A 17226-nucleotide genomic window follows, 5' to 3' on the forward strand; every position below is an offset into this window, starting at 1 on the left:
CATCTCTCTTGTTCTATTACTATAGTTTGGGGGCAACCTATGGAAATTATTTCATCCTTCTGGCACAGCGAAGGAGGGAGAAGCGTGTGTGTGCTGGGGTAAAAGGGGACAGTAGGGTAAGACACACTTAAAAAGAAAGAGAGAGTTTTTTTAATACTCATGGATAGAGCTTAGTAAGGTTTGCTTATCTTGACAGATCAAAGTGTAAATCCTAAAAAGAATCCCCTTGAGACTTTACCTGAAGACAACACACGACATGCCCTCCTACTGTATACCTGCATGAAAACAGCACCCGAATGCTGAGTTTCAGAGAAGGTTCTGTACAGTGAGGTGACAGAGACCAGCATCTTAATTAGCCCTGCAGATTTACAAGCTCTCAATGCAGGACTAGTCCTGCAGCACGGCTCTTGGTTTTCCTGGTGTTTCAAGAAAGACTCTTTAAAGACATCAGTATGGGGTTAATGAGAGCTTTGATAAAAGTTTCTCTGGATCTTTTTATTGACGCTTAGTTGAAAACTGGACCCTGGAGAGTCTCTACTGGCTCCTTGGAGGAGACAGTCATTCATTCTGCCAGCTCGAGTGACAACTGGACAATTCAGAAGCCTGTCTAGAATCTTTGCTAGCTCTGCACTGCTCATTGCTCATCTCAGCTGGGCACGTATTTTTCAGATCTCTCGATGGTTTCTCCATAGGGTGTGAGAGTTGGCCGTAGTGCTCGAAGGAATGAGTACAAATCAGGGCTAAGACTGTCAAGTGTTTAAGGTGAATGCTGGTGAGCGGATTTCCCTCCTCACAAATGAACATGTGCGTATACTTGTAGAGGACCGAAGGGGAATGCATCAGGAAAAATAGTGCTCTCAGTCCTGGGTGTGCAAATAAAACCTCCACTTTCTTAGAGTGAAATATTCACCTCTTTAAAAAGTGCAATCCAATTTTTCCTTACATGCAATGATTAGCACTAGGCTTTACAGACACACTGTTTGTCTGTGCTGTTCAGTCAACCTTGAAGCTGGGTGATTTTAATTCCAAAAGTAGGTGCTTTGGGGAAGCTTTCATCTTTTTCTTTTCACCAGAACTTGTGCCATCTGCTCTGTATACCAATTCATGGACCCTGGTGGTGCCACGCACAAGAAGCTGTCCCCCTGTATACCTACCAGTTTATTTGATTCCTAATTATGATCATAATTAGTGAACATAGTTAATAATTACAGGGGTGGCAACAATATAGGATAGAAAATTATTTTATGTATAAAGTTAGAATTGAGAGACTGTTCCCTTAAAAAAAACTGTACTGCATGTTTCAAAAATGTACATTTCCTAGGCATTAGAACTAAATCAGGAGCCCACGACTAGATCAGAGCTGTTAATGAGAAAACCACAGCCCGACTTCTCTGGAGCCTTGTTTAGGCCCATGATGACCCAGGCACGAAAGGACCCTCCAACCAGCTGCTTCTGTCTTAGAGGTCCTAACAATTACATACCAACTGCTAAGGATGCACCAGTAGCTTTTCAGCAACATCTCTCAATGGAATAGCTTTACAGTTTATTCAAAAAATTTTTAAATGTGTCTTTAGAAAAATTTTTGCCTTATAGACTTCACTAGTTACATCGTGTGCTTTTCCTTTAAATTTCTTAGGAGTAAGGAAAAAGAAAACTATAATTTACTTGAGATCAAAGGCAAATGAGAAATCATCGCGGGGAGGGAGTGACGTTAAAAAGCAGCACAGATGATTATTAAAAAAAAAAATGCTGCCAGCATCTAGGAATCATACAACAATGCTAAGAATGCATGTTTTCAAGAGAACCAAAACACCGCCTGAGCAGAACAGTCAGCACATTCCATGTTATATATTTAGACCTGAGAGTGACTGGATGAAGATTTGTGGTACAAGAAAGCAAAAGCATGTTGGAAATCCTAATGATTTTTTTCTTGAAATCTTGTTCATAGAGTCAAAACCTCTAGGAAAAAAGTTGTCTTGCTAAATGTCAAAATTGTTTCCGACGTGAAATTAACCTAAATGTCAATCCACCCAGTCTTTTGGCCAGAGCAGTCTCTGACAAATGACATGAGCATTTCAACATCTTCTCAACCTCCTCACTGACTGGTCCTCTTTTGATTTAGTACCCCAGAGCAGGGATCGGCAACCTTGCTCTGTAGAGACCTAGATGGTGAGTATGTTCACTCTGCAGACGATTGTCTGACCAACTCAGCTCTGCTGTGGTTCCGGGAAAGTAGCCTTAGACAACACACACACAAATGAGTAGGCCCATATTCCAGTAAAACTTCTTCACGGACACTGAAATTTGAATTTTACGCAATTGCCAAACTTTGCAAAATATTATTTTTTGATTATCTTCAGCCCTTTGGAAATGGAAAAACACATTCTTAGTGGGTTGGCTCACACAAGGTGGAGAATCAAGTTTTGGGCCCTGCAATAGGCACATGAAAAGATGCTCAATATCACTAATTAACAGAGAAATGCAAATCAAAACTACAGTGAAGTATCACCTCACGCCTGTCAGAATGGCCATCATTAAAAAGTTCACAAATGATAAATGCTGGAGAGGGTGTGGAGAAAAGGGAACCCTCCTACACTGTTGGTGGGAATGAAGTTTGATGTAGCCACTGTGGAAAACAGTATGGAGATTCCTCCAAAAACTGAAAACAGACTTCCCCTGTGATCCAGCAATCCCAATCTGAAGAAAACTAATTCAAAAAGATACATGCACCCCAATGTTCACAGCAGCACTATTTACAGTAGCCAAGACATGGAAACAACCTAAATGTCCATTGACAGATGACTGGATAAAGAAGTTGTGGTATATTTATATAATGGAATGCTACTCAGCCATAAAAAATAATAAAATAATTCCATTTGCAGCAACATGGATGGACCTAGAGATGATCATACTTAGTGAAGTAAGTCAGACAGAGAAAACAAATATCATATGACGCATATGAGACCAAAAATGAGACAAATAAACAGATTCAACATAGAAAACAAACTTATGGTTATCAGGGAGAAAGGGGTAGCGAGGGATAAATTTGGAGTTTAAGAATTGTAGATTTTAACTACTGTATGTAACATAGATAAAAAACAAGGTCCTACTGTATAGCACAGGGAACTATATCCAGCACCTTGTAATAGCCTATAGTGAAAAAGAGGATGAAAAGGAGTATCTGTATGTATAAATGAATCACTATGCTGTACACCAGAAATTCAACACAACATTGTAAATCAATGATACCTCAATTAAAACAAAACAAAACAAAACAGAAAACCAAAACAACCAAACCAAACCAAACCAGAAAAACCCAAAGACAAAAACAAAACAAACAAACAAACAAACAAATAAAATCCCACAAACAAATAAAAAACAAAGATTTGGGCCCTGGTTTGCCACCCCCTGCTCAAAAGCACCAACAGAAGCCAAGTATCTGTGCCTCTAACACATCAACAGGTATTTCCCCATCCGCCCTTCCATTTCAAGTTACAGAAATGCTGGGTCCTTCATATCTCATTTGGGTTTAGCAATCCGTTCCCATTCTTGCAATCACCAGGATTGTGCTTTCTGCTTATTAATTTGCTCTTGAACCACATTTCAGGCCCATCCAACGCAGTCCCTCACCCTTAATTACAGGCCAGAACCACTCCAGAATGACTTTGAACTTCATCGCCTTTCCTATCAGGCCAAAGCGGACTTCCTGCTTTCTGGACTTTCTTCCTGTTTCTTTGCACGTTGAGGCATAATTACACAACAGTCCCCTTACCTAACAACCGCATGGATCTTAATCTAGTCGGAGGCAGAATTTTATACACTGAAGCTAAAGAAGTTTGCATGGGCCCTTTCCAAAGCTCAGTTCTTCATTTGATATTTGTAATTTTGTAGGTTTTTTCTGAAACCACACAAACATCGTCTAAGCTTCAGACCCACCAAACCCGGCGCCACCACACCTAGGGCACACTAACTAACAGAATTGCCCTAAGACGGCTTCCCTTTCTTCCACCATCTCCCTGAAGCCATCCTCTTGCTATCTAGGAGACAGGTAGCAATTAGACCCAGTGGGGATGAGAATTATCCCGCTCAAACAGCATAATGTGTCTAATTAAAAGACGGCCAAGAAGGAGAGAATGGGGACTTACCAGTTGAGAAGTAAAAGACAGGATGCCTCTTGTACTTAGCTATTTTCTTTTCTCTACTCATTATTTTGATTTTATTAACTTTATCACTACTTGACAAAGAGATTTCACTGCTTTTACTGTAAATAAGTGTAAGCGTCAACAGACAGGTGTTGAACATCTGCTCCGCACTGCGCAGTGGCGTCACAGCCTGGTTCCTGCCACTTCATTGTCGGTGTGGGGTTTTCTTGCAGCTTTCTTAATTGTCCATCTTAGGGAACAAGGCCAGGGTGACCAGCAGCACCAGTTCATTCTGATGGCAAAGCAACTGGAATTCCTCACAAGAGGCCCCAGGGGCCTTTTATAACTGCTATCCTCTGAGAACAGAGCTGGGAGCCCGGTGTTCCCAGAACGGAGCGGTGGAACCAAGCAAAGACAGGTCAGCGGTGGAACTCTGAGAAGCCGGGCATTGCTCTGAAGTCACAAAATCTGTTTTTCAAACACATCGCTAGAGCAGAGTTTCTCGATTGTGACAGGAAGGACATTTCAGACCAGACAGTTCTTTGTTATGGGAGGCTGTCCTGTGCATTATAGGATGTTGAGCAGTATTCCTGGACTTCACCAACTAAATGCAACGGCACTCCCCTTCCTCCCAGTTTTGACAACCCAAAATATCTTCGGACACTGCCAAAGGTCTGGGGAGGGGTGTGGGGCACCTATACTAGAGGTACAGCCCGGGGGGGGGATGGGGGAGCGGGGCAAGATTCAGATGCATTCTGATAATTCTGCCCAAACATCTTTGGAATGTTTTCCCACTCTTGGAATTTCCCTAGGAGCCAGTTTCTGAACATCATATGGAAATTAAGCCCTACTTTTTCACGACCATTGCTCACGGCGATATGCTCAGAATCAAAGAAGTTTAGAATTAGAAGAGATCTTAGAGATTAGCTAGGTTCAAATAATTATGTAGTCCACTGAATAGCTGAACTCGTCCAAACCCAGTGTTAAAGACATTTTGTCTCTGGGATACTATAGCTGTGCTAAAGAGAGACTGAAGACCAGACGTATTTTGTTGTAAAGTACCTAGAACAACATCACATGTGAAATAAAAATCAAAAGTGTTAACAGTTGTTCAGGGTGCAATTTGGGGTTAGGAGTGAATACCACCTACGGGGGTTCATCGTGATTTGAAACAAACGAAGCAATCCAGAGTACGGTCCAGCCCCAGAGCTGGCCGACTGGTATGGAGGTTTACGGGGTGCAGAGTAAAAACTGGTTTGGTGATATTACGATCTACTGCTGGCTGCCATCCTGATATTTTTAGCAAAAAATAGTCACCGTTCTGTTGCTTGGTCAGGAAAACCTTGTTTCTTTTATACAGCATTTCTCTCTCCTTGTGACACATCCTGTATTCATTTCCCCGAGATGGTCCACTTAAGTAAAAGTAAACTGAAGGAAAGTCATCTAGAAAGCAAATCACCCAGCAGTCTGCTTATTCATTTTTCATAAGAATCAAAACCATCTCTGCCTAAACAAAAGCTGGAACTGTTGCTGGAGGATGGAAGACGGAGGCAGGAAAATTAGAGTTTTCAAGAGAATCTCATTTTGTCCCTTCGGGATTGTAACGGAGGAACGTTAAGTGTAGGGAGAACATTGTTTTCCTTGTCTGATGTCTTCCCACCAGGACACGTCAGCTGGAGCAACCCCCCCCCCACTCTCACCCCCTTCTCTCACCTCTCCTTCATGCTCCTGGCATGGGGTGGGGGTGGGGTGACTTAGGAAGAGAGATGAGGAGAGATTCTACATCCAGATGAGCTCCACCCTCGCAGCTCCCTCGGACCTGCCTCCCTGCACAGAGCATCCACTTGGGCAACCTGGAAAGCGCAGGCTTTATCCTGGCAGGGAGTCTGCAGTCAGCCAGCCGGGCTGCACTGTCTCCGGGTGACACCCGGCGAGCGTCACCAGAGCCAGCCCTTTTGGTCACAGATACAAAGCACACATCCTTTCATCAGCTGATGGGCAATAAAGCCGAGACCCCCTTCGTCTTGTTTTCTGTGTCAAGTGGGTTTGAACTCAGGAGGGGAGGAAAAGGGTGTTATTAACCCCTTAAGACACCAGTTGTAGGATGTAGGTGAGAATGGTTTAAATAACATGTGAGAACCCTGGCCCATTCATACCACATTCCACAACTGCATGATCAAAGCTCAGTTAGACCCCCATCTCCACACTCAGATACTCACAGTCCGGTCTCACAAATGGGGAGCTGCCACGTGGGCGACGCAGATGCTATTAATTATCTATTTTATTTTATTTGGGGGGGGAGGGCAGTAATTAGGTTTATTTATTTATTTATTTATTTATTTAAATTAATATTTTTAATGGCGATACTGGGGAGTGAACCCAGGACCTCATACAGGCCGAGCACGCACTCAGCTATACTCAGCACCACTGAGCTATGCCGTCCCTGCATCTAATAATTTTAAAAGAAAGTAGCTGTTGTCTCTCAGGAGCGGGGCTCTCCCCGACTTCGAGGGGGGCTCCAACAAGAGCTTGGGTGCATCACTGCACCTTCACAGAGCTGTTCAACTGTGACAGTCCCAGGGGTGGTGATAAGAAAACCAGGAATTCTAGGTTTTGTGTTCATGTGCTTTAAAATGTATTCCTGGTGAGAGAAGAACCCTGTGAAAACAGAACAAAACTGCAGAGCCACAAACCTTTGTGGCCTCCAGGTGGTAAAAGCTAACATTCATTTATTCTATGTATTCCTTATAGAGCGAGACATCATTGCCGATAGAGGTCCTTAAGGAATTGAATGTAATGAAATGATCGGAAGGACAGCAATTAGAACAAAATTGTGTGTCTGTAAATGTGCTTAGGGGAGTTTTGATGGAGTTTACGGTTGCTACGTTCACCCAGAATTTTGGCCTACGTTATTAATTTGCGCTGCTATGAAGAAAGGATTTGTTAATCAAAGATAAACCATCCCAGTGATTTTGAATTAGAGCACGCCAAATCACAGTAGGGTAACGAGGCAGCGCTGTACACACATCCAGCTCTCTGCTAAGAGGAAGCTCTCTGGCTGGCCACCTAGGAGGTCTCCTTATTGAAAGATTTATTTTTAATTTTGAACAGCTTCCCAGCATTACCCTTCACGAAAATTAAAATAAGGAGCCGGAATTTTGTCCTATTCAGCAAACCTCCCGGCAGGACTGCACGGGGTGGCAGAAGAAAACTCATTGTGTCAGAAGAATTCTCTGTCCACCTTTTTCCTAGATCTAAAAGAATTACACCTACATTTTAAATAAAACTTTGGCTTTTTTGCCTTCCCTTGTGTAACGTTTTCTTCTTTCGGAGGATTTTTAGCCTCTCTTCCATCCTTTATTTGTGCCTCTGGCTTGGTAGGTGTTGATATAATCCCTTGGCTTGAATTCTTAGGCATACAGAGAGTCAGAGAAGTCTCCCCACAAAATCTGTGGGAGCCAAGCTTGTGCTCAGATCATCTCCCAGAGGCTAATCTCCACCAAAGACAACGACGTCACCTTATATAGCTGAGGCTTCAAAAGGTCCATTCCTAGTCTTAATTCCATTAAGAACGCGAAGTAGTGATATATCTGAGGATAGCGGAAAGGGGAAAGGAGGGCTGAATGTAAAAATATTGATTGAATCATAAACCAGATTCTCCAGGGGTGCAGAAACCACTCTGCATCTTCTCCGCTCCTCGTAACTCAGAGACACCAGTGGCACCAATGTGTTTCCCAGGATCTACGTACAATATTTCCACTGCCTTCTTCCAGAAAAGAACTGATAATAAGCTGGCAATCACAATGTACTTGCGATGCTGTCAGAACCCCCTAAATCACACTAGCCTTTTAGAGGAACAAAAGCGATGACCCAACAGTGTTCATTTCCTAAAACTGCAAAAATAAAAGGCAGAAAGCTAATCAGATGATCTGTTCACACCGTGTATTTTAAAGGACTGGTCACAACTGTGTAACTGAAACTACTTTCCAGGAAGGTCTGCCACTGTAGTTTAGTTTGGAATCTCCCCCTAGTCTTAACTTTTTATTTCTTCTAAAGAGTTCAGGGCAAAGTGGGAAAATAATGGCTTTGGATTGGGACACTGGAGTATTTCTCACTATAGAGTCAGTTAGTACAGATATGTTTGACTTAACTAGCGAGTGCACTTACTGAAACATTTATTTAGGAGAAAAAAATGCAATAAAAAGCAATAGGATTGTTGGCAATTGATAATCTTTTTCCGGCAACGTGTGTTGTTCTTAAGAGCTTCACAAAAAGATAAACCACAGTCTTTTTCTCCCCTAAGTCCTCAGAAATAAATAACAGGGAGCTGGCAATGTGAAGCACATGGTGGAAATCCAGAACGGAAAAACAGCATGAGAAAGCGTGGAGACTTTTTCTGGGGAAGGATGGGAGTAAGCGGGCCAGGAGCAGAGCCGAGAAATCTGGATTCTAATTCACACTTCGGAATATCTGATAGACGAGGTTTGATAACTGTTCTGCAATTAACTCAGCAGAAACACTTCATGAACAGAACATGTTTTCTAGTCATCGAATTAGAAAAGGAAAGTGACACAGAAGACGGGGTAAATTAACCACCCCCTGGCCACCTGTCAATTGGGAATTTAGCTATGAAAATGGTTGCAAAAGGAGGATGTGTTTTAAGGAACATCTTGCCAACCACAGAGATCAAGCTGGCCCTTGAGCCATTCACGGTTCAGAGATTTACATGGTGATTCTCGGAAAGATCCATGACGATTAATTTTAAAATTTTAAAATGAAAAAAAAAGCAAGATCAAAACTACAGCTGCTAAATTTTTTTGTTGTAAAATACACCAAATGTCAATATAAAATCAGTTTTACCATCCTACATAATCTGTAAGTGCTCTGATACCCAACCACAACCTCATCACTAAAATGGCCACGACGTATCCCTTACAAGAGGAGTGCAGCATGAAGTGACCCAACTCACTGGACTGTCTGTCATCTGCTTTCCATCAGACACTGTCTTAGCCTTCATTTAATCTCCACCACCTAGGACAGGACATGCTATGCAGTTGGTATCGAAAAAACACCTGCTGAATAAATAAACATCCTTTAAGTATCTTTTGTATTATAACACAGCTCACAGGTTTATAATTAGATCCCAGTAGTTCTTCTTCAGCTGTAGAACTTTAGCAGCCTCCATGGATGGCAATACAAGCTCTCTGTCTATACATGGTTAGATCTCACGGTAAACTGGATCCGATTCCTACCTGCCTGGTTGGTCGTCACTGTGACAGACACGGATTGGTCTGGGCTGGGGTTGTACTTGGACACTCCATTCACTGCCCAGATTTCGAACGTGTAGTTGGTATGAGCCAGGAGGTCCGTGATGGAAACCCTGGTGGTCTTCAGGCCGTTCTGCTGTGGGGTGTAGTGGACCCCGCTTCCGCAGGGTCGACACTTGCTGGAGTCACCAGCTCCACACTTCTTGCACACGACGTTGTAGGAAATGTCCTGGCGGCCACCCGTGTTCTGCGGACTGCTCCATTCCAAGTTCACTGACGTCTCATTGACATTTGAAATCAAGTTTAGAGGAGCAGATGGTGGGCCTGGAGAAAGAAAAAAAAAAAAATACTGTCACACGGAGAACTGAAACTTGCCTTTCGGAATCTCTCGGAGCTTACATTATTCTCTGCAGCGACAAGACATTAAGATGGGCCCGTCTGGCAAAGAAAGCAAGAAGCAAATCAAGTCAGCAAAAAATCTTTCAAAAGAGCAATGGGAGAGAAGGCTGTGTGTGTGAGTGTCATTCTCTTTCCTGTACAAACAGAGGTAACGTTGACTGTCACCCTGAGATGTAAAGCAATTCTGCATCCAATGTGCCAAGTTCCCAAGGCTGTTGTGGGACTCTGGTAAACTAACGGTTGGAACAACACTTGTGAAGATAAATGATGATTCCCAAGTACAGTGTGTCATCAACATGGAATAAAATTAACTGAATTGTATAGATATGCCTCTTCAGTTCGATGTGGCAGTTGAGCATTTAGCTGTTTGTGGGTAATTAGTAAGAACTGGTTTATCTGGTTGCAGAGATGTGGAAGATATAGTTGTTGAGAAATCTCATCTCCAAGGCAAGGATTGTGCAAAAGCTCCCAAGACCCTACGTCTTGCCCCTCAACTGACTACGGCTGCACTGGCCCTTTTTAAGAAACTTATTTCCAATGACATCAAAGGTTTCTGATATATGAATGGTGGCAGTGGCAGTTTTGAAACAGAACAACCGATCATAAACAACATAATGGTTGGTTTAAAAACAGTAACGATAAATAAGATCACAGAATCATGTTGAACCCTCCTGATTCTTGCTGTAGATAAATCTTTAATATACCAAGGTGATGTGACACTGTCTTCAAGGGAGGAGAATCAGGGTGGGAGAAAAAAGGGAATTTTCCTGGTCTGAGTTGGTTCCAAAAGTATAAAAGATGCCCACCACCATCTAATGAAAAATACTGGCTCAATCCAACAGCTGGAAAGCTTTCTCTTATCTGTCCTCTTTCCCATTTGGGTCTTCCAAGAAAAGAGCCAAATTAAGTTTTAATGAAAATTTGAGGTTCCTTGCTCATTGCTTCTATTCTACTCCAAATTATTTGTAATGATTGCTTTCACGGAAATTTGTCCCTGTTCCTCAGGAAAAGGAAATTAACTGGAAGCCTGCATGAGGTCAGGAGAAGGGTCATCTAGTCGACAACAATGGGGGGCTGCTCATCCGGAGCAGTCCTTGTGCGTGAACTGGAAGAAGTAACTTTTAAGAATAAAGAGTCATATTTATTACTAGCTCATGGTGACGGATGGTTAAAGGACTGTGGGGGTAACACTGAATAAGGGTAATTCACGTCCGTTTTCTTTTTATACAACTTAATCGAAGACTTTATTTTAATAAGGTAAGCAGAACCTCCCAATCTCCCTTGAGACTAATCACCAATAATCTCGCTCCTAGTTGTTAAGACCTGCTCCCCACTCTGATAACTTTAAAGGAAAAACAATGGTGTAAAATCTGTGTTAAAGGTAAGATTGCCTTCACAGAAGACCTCAGAAGGAAAGCACAAATTTCCTTCTTGTTTAGATTTCAAATTTGTATCTATGGTTCTCAGCAGAGTGATGGAAAATAACAGAGAGTTAACTAAATGTTTTTTTTTTAACAAATTGTGTTTTTTTTTTTTAGATAAATGCTTAGAGCTATTTGAAATCACAGACTCCTAGAGCCAGATAAGATGTTAAAGATAATTTGATGAAATAGCCTCATTTTATAGATGAGACAGTTGAGATCCAGAAAATGAATCTGATAATCTGAAAGTTCATGCGACCAAATGAGTGACAGAATCTGACTAAAATCCAAAAATCCTAACTCCCTCCCTGGGATTATTCCCACTCCCCATTAAAGGTAAAATAACAAAAAATCAGTAGCTTCAGCCAAATTTTGAGAGATAAAGATAGGAAAAGGGAGTGTGGATCTTCAATCCTGTTCAAATTCTGTAGCTGCTTCTTTGCCATCTGATTGAAATCCACTGCTAGCCTGCAGCTGAAGTTGACCACAGCCTGGTTCATAAAATGGGTCAAGCCACTGGTTCTTATTTTCCTGTGACTTTCAGGGTTAAATAAGAGTGACTCTTCAATCCATTAACCTCCTTGCCAAGGTTCCCGGTCCACTTTCACATGGGAAAATGTGACACAATGAATCAAGCACTGCAGAAGCAAAAAGTCAGTAATTAGTATGTAGGACGGGGCATGGCAGTGTCTAAACAGAGAAGAAATGGAGCAGAAAACTAAATGGTCACAGGACTCAGAGATATAACTCTGCCACGTGAAAAAAAAATAACAAAGATGCTGCAGGATTTCAAAATGGAGGGCTGGCATGAAAACAAGACGTAGCCCAAAACAGCTTTCTTCCTTTGGGTAGCGATTCTGTAAGAATCTACCCTGGGGGTGATGTTCAAGGGAAGACAGAGAACTAAGCAAGTTCAAGTTCAACGTTGCCTCCATGAATGGTTTAGTGAATTGTATGGCGTATGTTTTTATGTTTTGCTGCAGAAGGAGTGATGGTTACATGGGGCATAGTAGCAGCTTAGAAATTGGACGATAACCAGAAGATTGAGGTAGCGGGAAGGAAATACTAGAAATATCCACCGAGGATGATTATAATGTTGGGGTGCATAAGCCAAGGAAAGGACACACGCTTTATGAATTAAAATCACAATGGTGGTTGTATTGTGTTTGTGGCTTTTCTTTTCTTAAAATTCTTGCCAATTAAAAGATGGTAAATATATCAGTATTACATTTATTTCCATTTATAGAGATGGGCCATCTCTTCCTCAGAAAAAATATTCTCTTCTCAAGAAAAAGAGAAGAAAGCATGGACTTTAATACAGCCAAAAGTCAATCTAGTCATACTTAACAACAGCATCTTAAAACAATTACCTGCAGAGATGACTAAAGAGAAAAGAAAACAGGCACTCTGAGTTACGTGAGTTTTCTCAATACACACAAGGCATCCAGAAGGAAAAAAAAAAAAAAACTTAACTCTTAGATTATCTTTCTTCTTTTTTTTGCAAGTATTGAAACCCAGCAGGACCCTGCCAGGCCTTCCTGGGAACATGCAGAAACAAAGGATAACAGTCAAGTAAGACATAATACTAATAGTTTAGCAATAAAACAAAGACCCTGAGTTCTTCCTCAAGGGCTACAGATACTATCCTGAGCCATCTGCTACAGGTATCTTGCAGATCCTTAAACCTGCACCAGGTGGAAGAAATTAACTGCATGCTGACCACAAGCACTAGACCCCAGACCAGTTGGAATCAGGAGGTTGAAGACTAAGATTCTCAAAACACCACCCTGTCACCTCACCATCAACCAGTCAGAGAACAAAGGAGAAGCTGATCATGGGCCCCATGATCTTCTCCCTCACACTGTCTTTAGAAACCCTTCTCTGAAAGCCATTGGAGAGCTCTGGTCTTTTGAGCTACCCATTCTCCTTGCTGCCTTGCAATAAATGCTGTACTTTCCTTCACCACGATCTTCCGTCTCTAGATTGGCTTTGCTGCTTATTAGGCGAGCAGGCCCGAGTTTGGCTCAGTAAGAGCACCAAATCCAGATAGCCAAGAGCAATTAAATTTCTGAAAAATGATTGCCTTTCTTATCAGAAATATGCCTACCTCTGTCTCCAGTGACAAATACGAAATTGATAACAAAGTGGGATAAATTGTACCATGTAATTTTCTAGTCTTCATATTGACATTGTATCTACTAAGCACACAGCAACATCAGGTCGCTGCTGTTGGTCTTTGTGAATAGTTTTATGTCTTCCAAACTGCCCCCTACGGGCCTGAATGTAGGACTGGTAGTAACCCTGCTTATGATATTTTTCCATATTTCAGGGTGTTATTTCTATTTCTTACTTTGTTTGGAACACGTAAAGGGGTCTTGCTAATCAGACATAATGTTGCATATCTGTTTCTATCCCCAGTCTTTGTGCTCCTCAAAAGAAGGATTGATGTCGTCATCATTTCCCAGTGTCTCCCACGAATCTTAGTTCAAGCAAGCTCAATAAACACCTGATGAGTCATGAATGAGTGAATGACTGGATGGAAAACTAACAAAGTCCTCCGATGCATCTCATGCCCACTTACCTCCAGTGTTAATTCAAGCCTGGGAATTAATACAGGCTTCTCTGAGCTAAGGATGTACTGGCCAGCTTTTCACATACAGATACTTAACCATTAGGTCTGATAAAGGAGCATCTCAGTGTAGTTAGTTTAATTCAAGTTCCTCTTGCCTGTCACTTAAAAATACTCTGGGACAAGTAGGAGGGCTTTACAGCAAATAGAGGTGGTTGCTTCTGCTGGGAGGGATCATGGAGTCATTCAATGACTCAACAAATCTGTACTGTGTCCAGTATCTGTCGCCTGCTCTAGGAGAGGGAGGAAAAAAAATACTCTGATTCATTTTAATACTTTCCTGGATAGCTGAAGGAAGGGGCAGGGAATTCAAGGGGCAAGGAAGAGACTAAAGGAAGTTAAACATGGACTCTGTGAGCACTGGGAAGACGTAAGGGCAAACACTCTGCCCTCATTTTTTTTTAGCTCCATCACCAGCCAGTATGGCTGGGAATTTAAAATGTGGGCCCTATCAGTGGAAGTTTTGTACAGTTGGGATTTGACATTATGACTTTCCTTTCTCCACCTTGATTTCAGGATGATAATTTCTTCAGGCACGGACCTATGGAACACTTCTCTCGGAAGAAAGTTAATTTTAACACTTTCAAAGGCATTTTCCTTATAAGCCTTTATAGAAGTACAGTTTACTTTTTAATGTTATTCTTATGATCAAAATTAAGACATTTTTAAATACAAATCAATCAAATACTGAAGTATCTTTCAGGGAAAGTAAGCGTCCTTCCTTTAAATTTTTGCTTTTATTTGTAAAGCCCGCTTGAAATTCACATATAAGCCTCAGGTTCTCTTTCTACATCAAAGAATGGGGCCAGATGCAAACTGTTTTAAAGTTCTCATATTTAGAATGCCCTTCATATTTTTAACACAATTTAGTGGCACAGGTAAATAGCTGAACTACCAGAACCAAAAGTCAAACGCAATAATCCTTTACTGACTAATCCTTTAGAACAGTGTTCAACAGATTTTCTCTAAAAGGGTCAGATAGTCAGTATTTTAGGCTTAATGGGCTATGTGGTCTCTCTGGCAACGTGTTCAACTCCTCACTGCGCCTTGATCGTAGGCCATACCTGAACAAAGGGGTATGATTGTATTCTAAGAAAACTTTGTTTGCAAAAACAGAGGCAGTTGAATTTGACCTTCAGGCCATAGTCTACCATCCCCTGCTGCAGAGAGTTTGCTGGGAGCAATGTACCTTCTTCCTAGAAAAACAATCACTTCTAATTTGCACAAAATTCTAGGGACTTCAAGCATACTCTGAACTAATCTAAGGAGATCACCCCCCTGATTCACACACTTATAAAGGTCAGGTAACAACTCTGGCTTGTAAAGTCCAAATCATACCTACCTTCTTTGACTAAGGAAGGAATAAAATACAGAGTACGTGATGGCCTATTTTTTGAGTTTCTCAGCGCTCTGAAAGAAATGGGCTCTGTGTTTCTTGGCAGTGCAGATAAATTTAATGAACATCCATTCGTTTCACTGGTGTGAAATACTTTCTGTACGGCCCAGCAGGTCCTGATGAAAGGTGCTACAATGGATAATTATTATTTTCTAGTGGGATGTCAACTTGCATTCCATTGACAGGAGTTTGACAGCATGAAGTCCCAAGAAACTGTAGCCAAATTACAGCAGAAGCAAAGGACTATCGTATCATAGCGTGTTTTATCATAAAAGGGATCTTGATCTTCCTTAACCTATCATGTGCATTCCTCTGGGAAAAGACAGGCTTCTAGAAACGAACCACATACTATCTAGAGAAATTAAGTGACTGTGACATTTAAGAAGGGCGATATTCCAAGCATCAAAGAAAATTCCAGCAATTCCACAAATCGTCATTCCTCCCTCTCACGTATTAGACTAAAGTACAATTCCTGAGTAGTTGAGAGGACACACTTGATGGCTTATGTCAGGATTTAAAGTAGCTCATTTAGGAAAACCTGATGTTTCATATTTGCATGAAATCTATAGGAGCCTTAATTAAATCGTTTAAAAAAGATCAGCCAACACTAAACCCCAAGTCATAAATGCCTCCAGTGTGAACTAGGAGTTTGGTATGAGCCAATGCATGGATAGCCTAGGTCAGGATAACTGCTCCTTAAGCACCTCACCCCAAAGTCACAAGTCAGATACAATTCACTTTTTTATTCATATAGCAAGTAAGTGGAACTTCCACAAAGGATGGAAACCCATTATGCTAACTGCATTTAAAAGTGGGTTCTGCCAAAGGGTTTAAATCTCTGTGGATATGTGGTGTAGTGTGCCACATAAACCTGAAATTTCTGTTTCTTACAACAACTGGAATTAAAGTGCCAACAGACTCCAGAACCAAGGGTTAGAAATGAGTCAAGTTTAAAACTCACATTGGTCGCAAAACTTTAAACATGCAACTCAAATTCTTTAGACTCGGTAGTTCTGCCTGGAATTCTGTCCCCTGGCTCTTTCAAGAGCTGCCTCCTTCCCCCTGGGTCTCAGTTCAGATCTCACCCCCTTGGTCCTCACCACTCTTCACAAAGCGAAATCCTCCCCTTTCCTCCATTTTACTCTATTACATGATCTTTTGTTCTTTCCTTCTTGTGAGAAGTCTATATTATCTTGTTTTATTATTTATATGACTATTAGAACAGAAGCTCTGTGACAACAGGAATCTTCCCTATTCTGCTTTACGAGAGTCTCCCAGCCTTTAGAAAGATGCCAAACTTGTAGAAGATGCTTATTAGGTGTCTGCTGAACAAATAAATGAGCGATGATTCCTTAGGCCAGTCCAGCTCACTCCTCAGAAGCATCGCAGTCGCAGCATTTGGATGTTATCACATCACAAAAGGCGATGGGGGTCCGGGCAGTGGAGGCAATCACCTGCTCAAAGGTTAAATTAAAAAAAGTCTGCAGTCAAGACTAGGAGACAAGCTGACAGGAAACCAAAGTAGCCCAGCTCAAGTACAATGTGGTTTCCAGAGCTATCGCAGACTTTTACTACTTAACTGATTTTTAATCACCATCTTAAAATTTAATGCCTGAGCCATGAAATTAATTCTGGACGTGGGAAGAAACATTCCCCCAGAGCACGGGCAGAAACGTAATTCTTAAATGATCAATTTCTTGAAGCGCTACTGTCACCCCGCTAAAATGCCACGGCAGCCGGAACAAGACATCGCTTCTGAGGAAGAAGCACCTTGGGTGTGGAGGTCCATTTCATGAGGCTTCATTAATCACGTACAACTTTTGGACTGTCAATAATACTTCAGTGTTTCAGCTGTAAAACCCTCTAACCCTTCAGATAAGCCTTTGTTAATCTCTCTGCAGCTGAAAGACAGGTTCCGAGGCAGAATAAACAGCTGGGGTGTGTAAGTTCTGACTCTGAAATAAAGCCCATG

The 17226-nt window shown here is 41.7% G+C and overlaps 1 protein-coding gene across 2 annotated transcripts in view; it reads right to left on the reverse strand.

Annotated features, from left to right (window-relative positions):
- Positions 1 to 17226, reverse strand: part of EPHA4 (EPH receptor A4) — a 138792-nt gene that overhangs the window by 53100 nt on the left and 68466 nt on the right. For both annotated transcript variants that reach the window (XM_074364382.1, XM_074364383.1), the window contains exon 5: positions 9395 to 9733. In XM_074364382.1, coding sequence (XP_074220483.1) covers positions 9395 to 9733 — 339 coding nt within the window. The remainder of the gene's footprint in view (positions 1 to 9394; positions 9734 to 17226) is intronic.

Source organism: Camelus bactrianus, chromosome 5 (assembly GCF_048773025.1).
Source record: "Camelus bactrianus isolate YW-2024 breed Bactrian camel chromosome 5, ASM4877302v1, whole genome shotgun sequence".
Lineage (NCBI taxonomy): Eukaryota > Metazoa > Chordata > Mammalia > Artiodactyla > Camelidae > Camelus > Camelus bactrianus.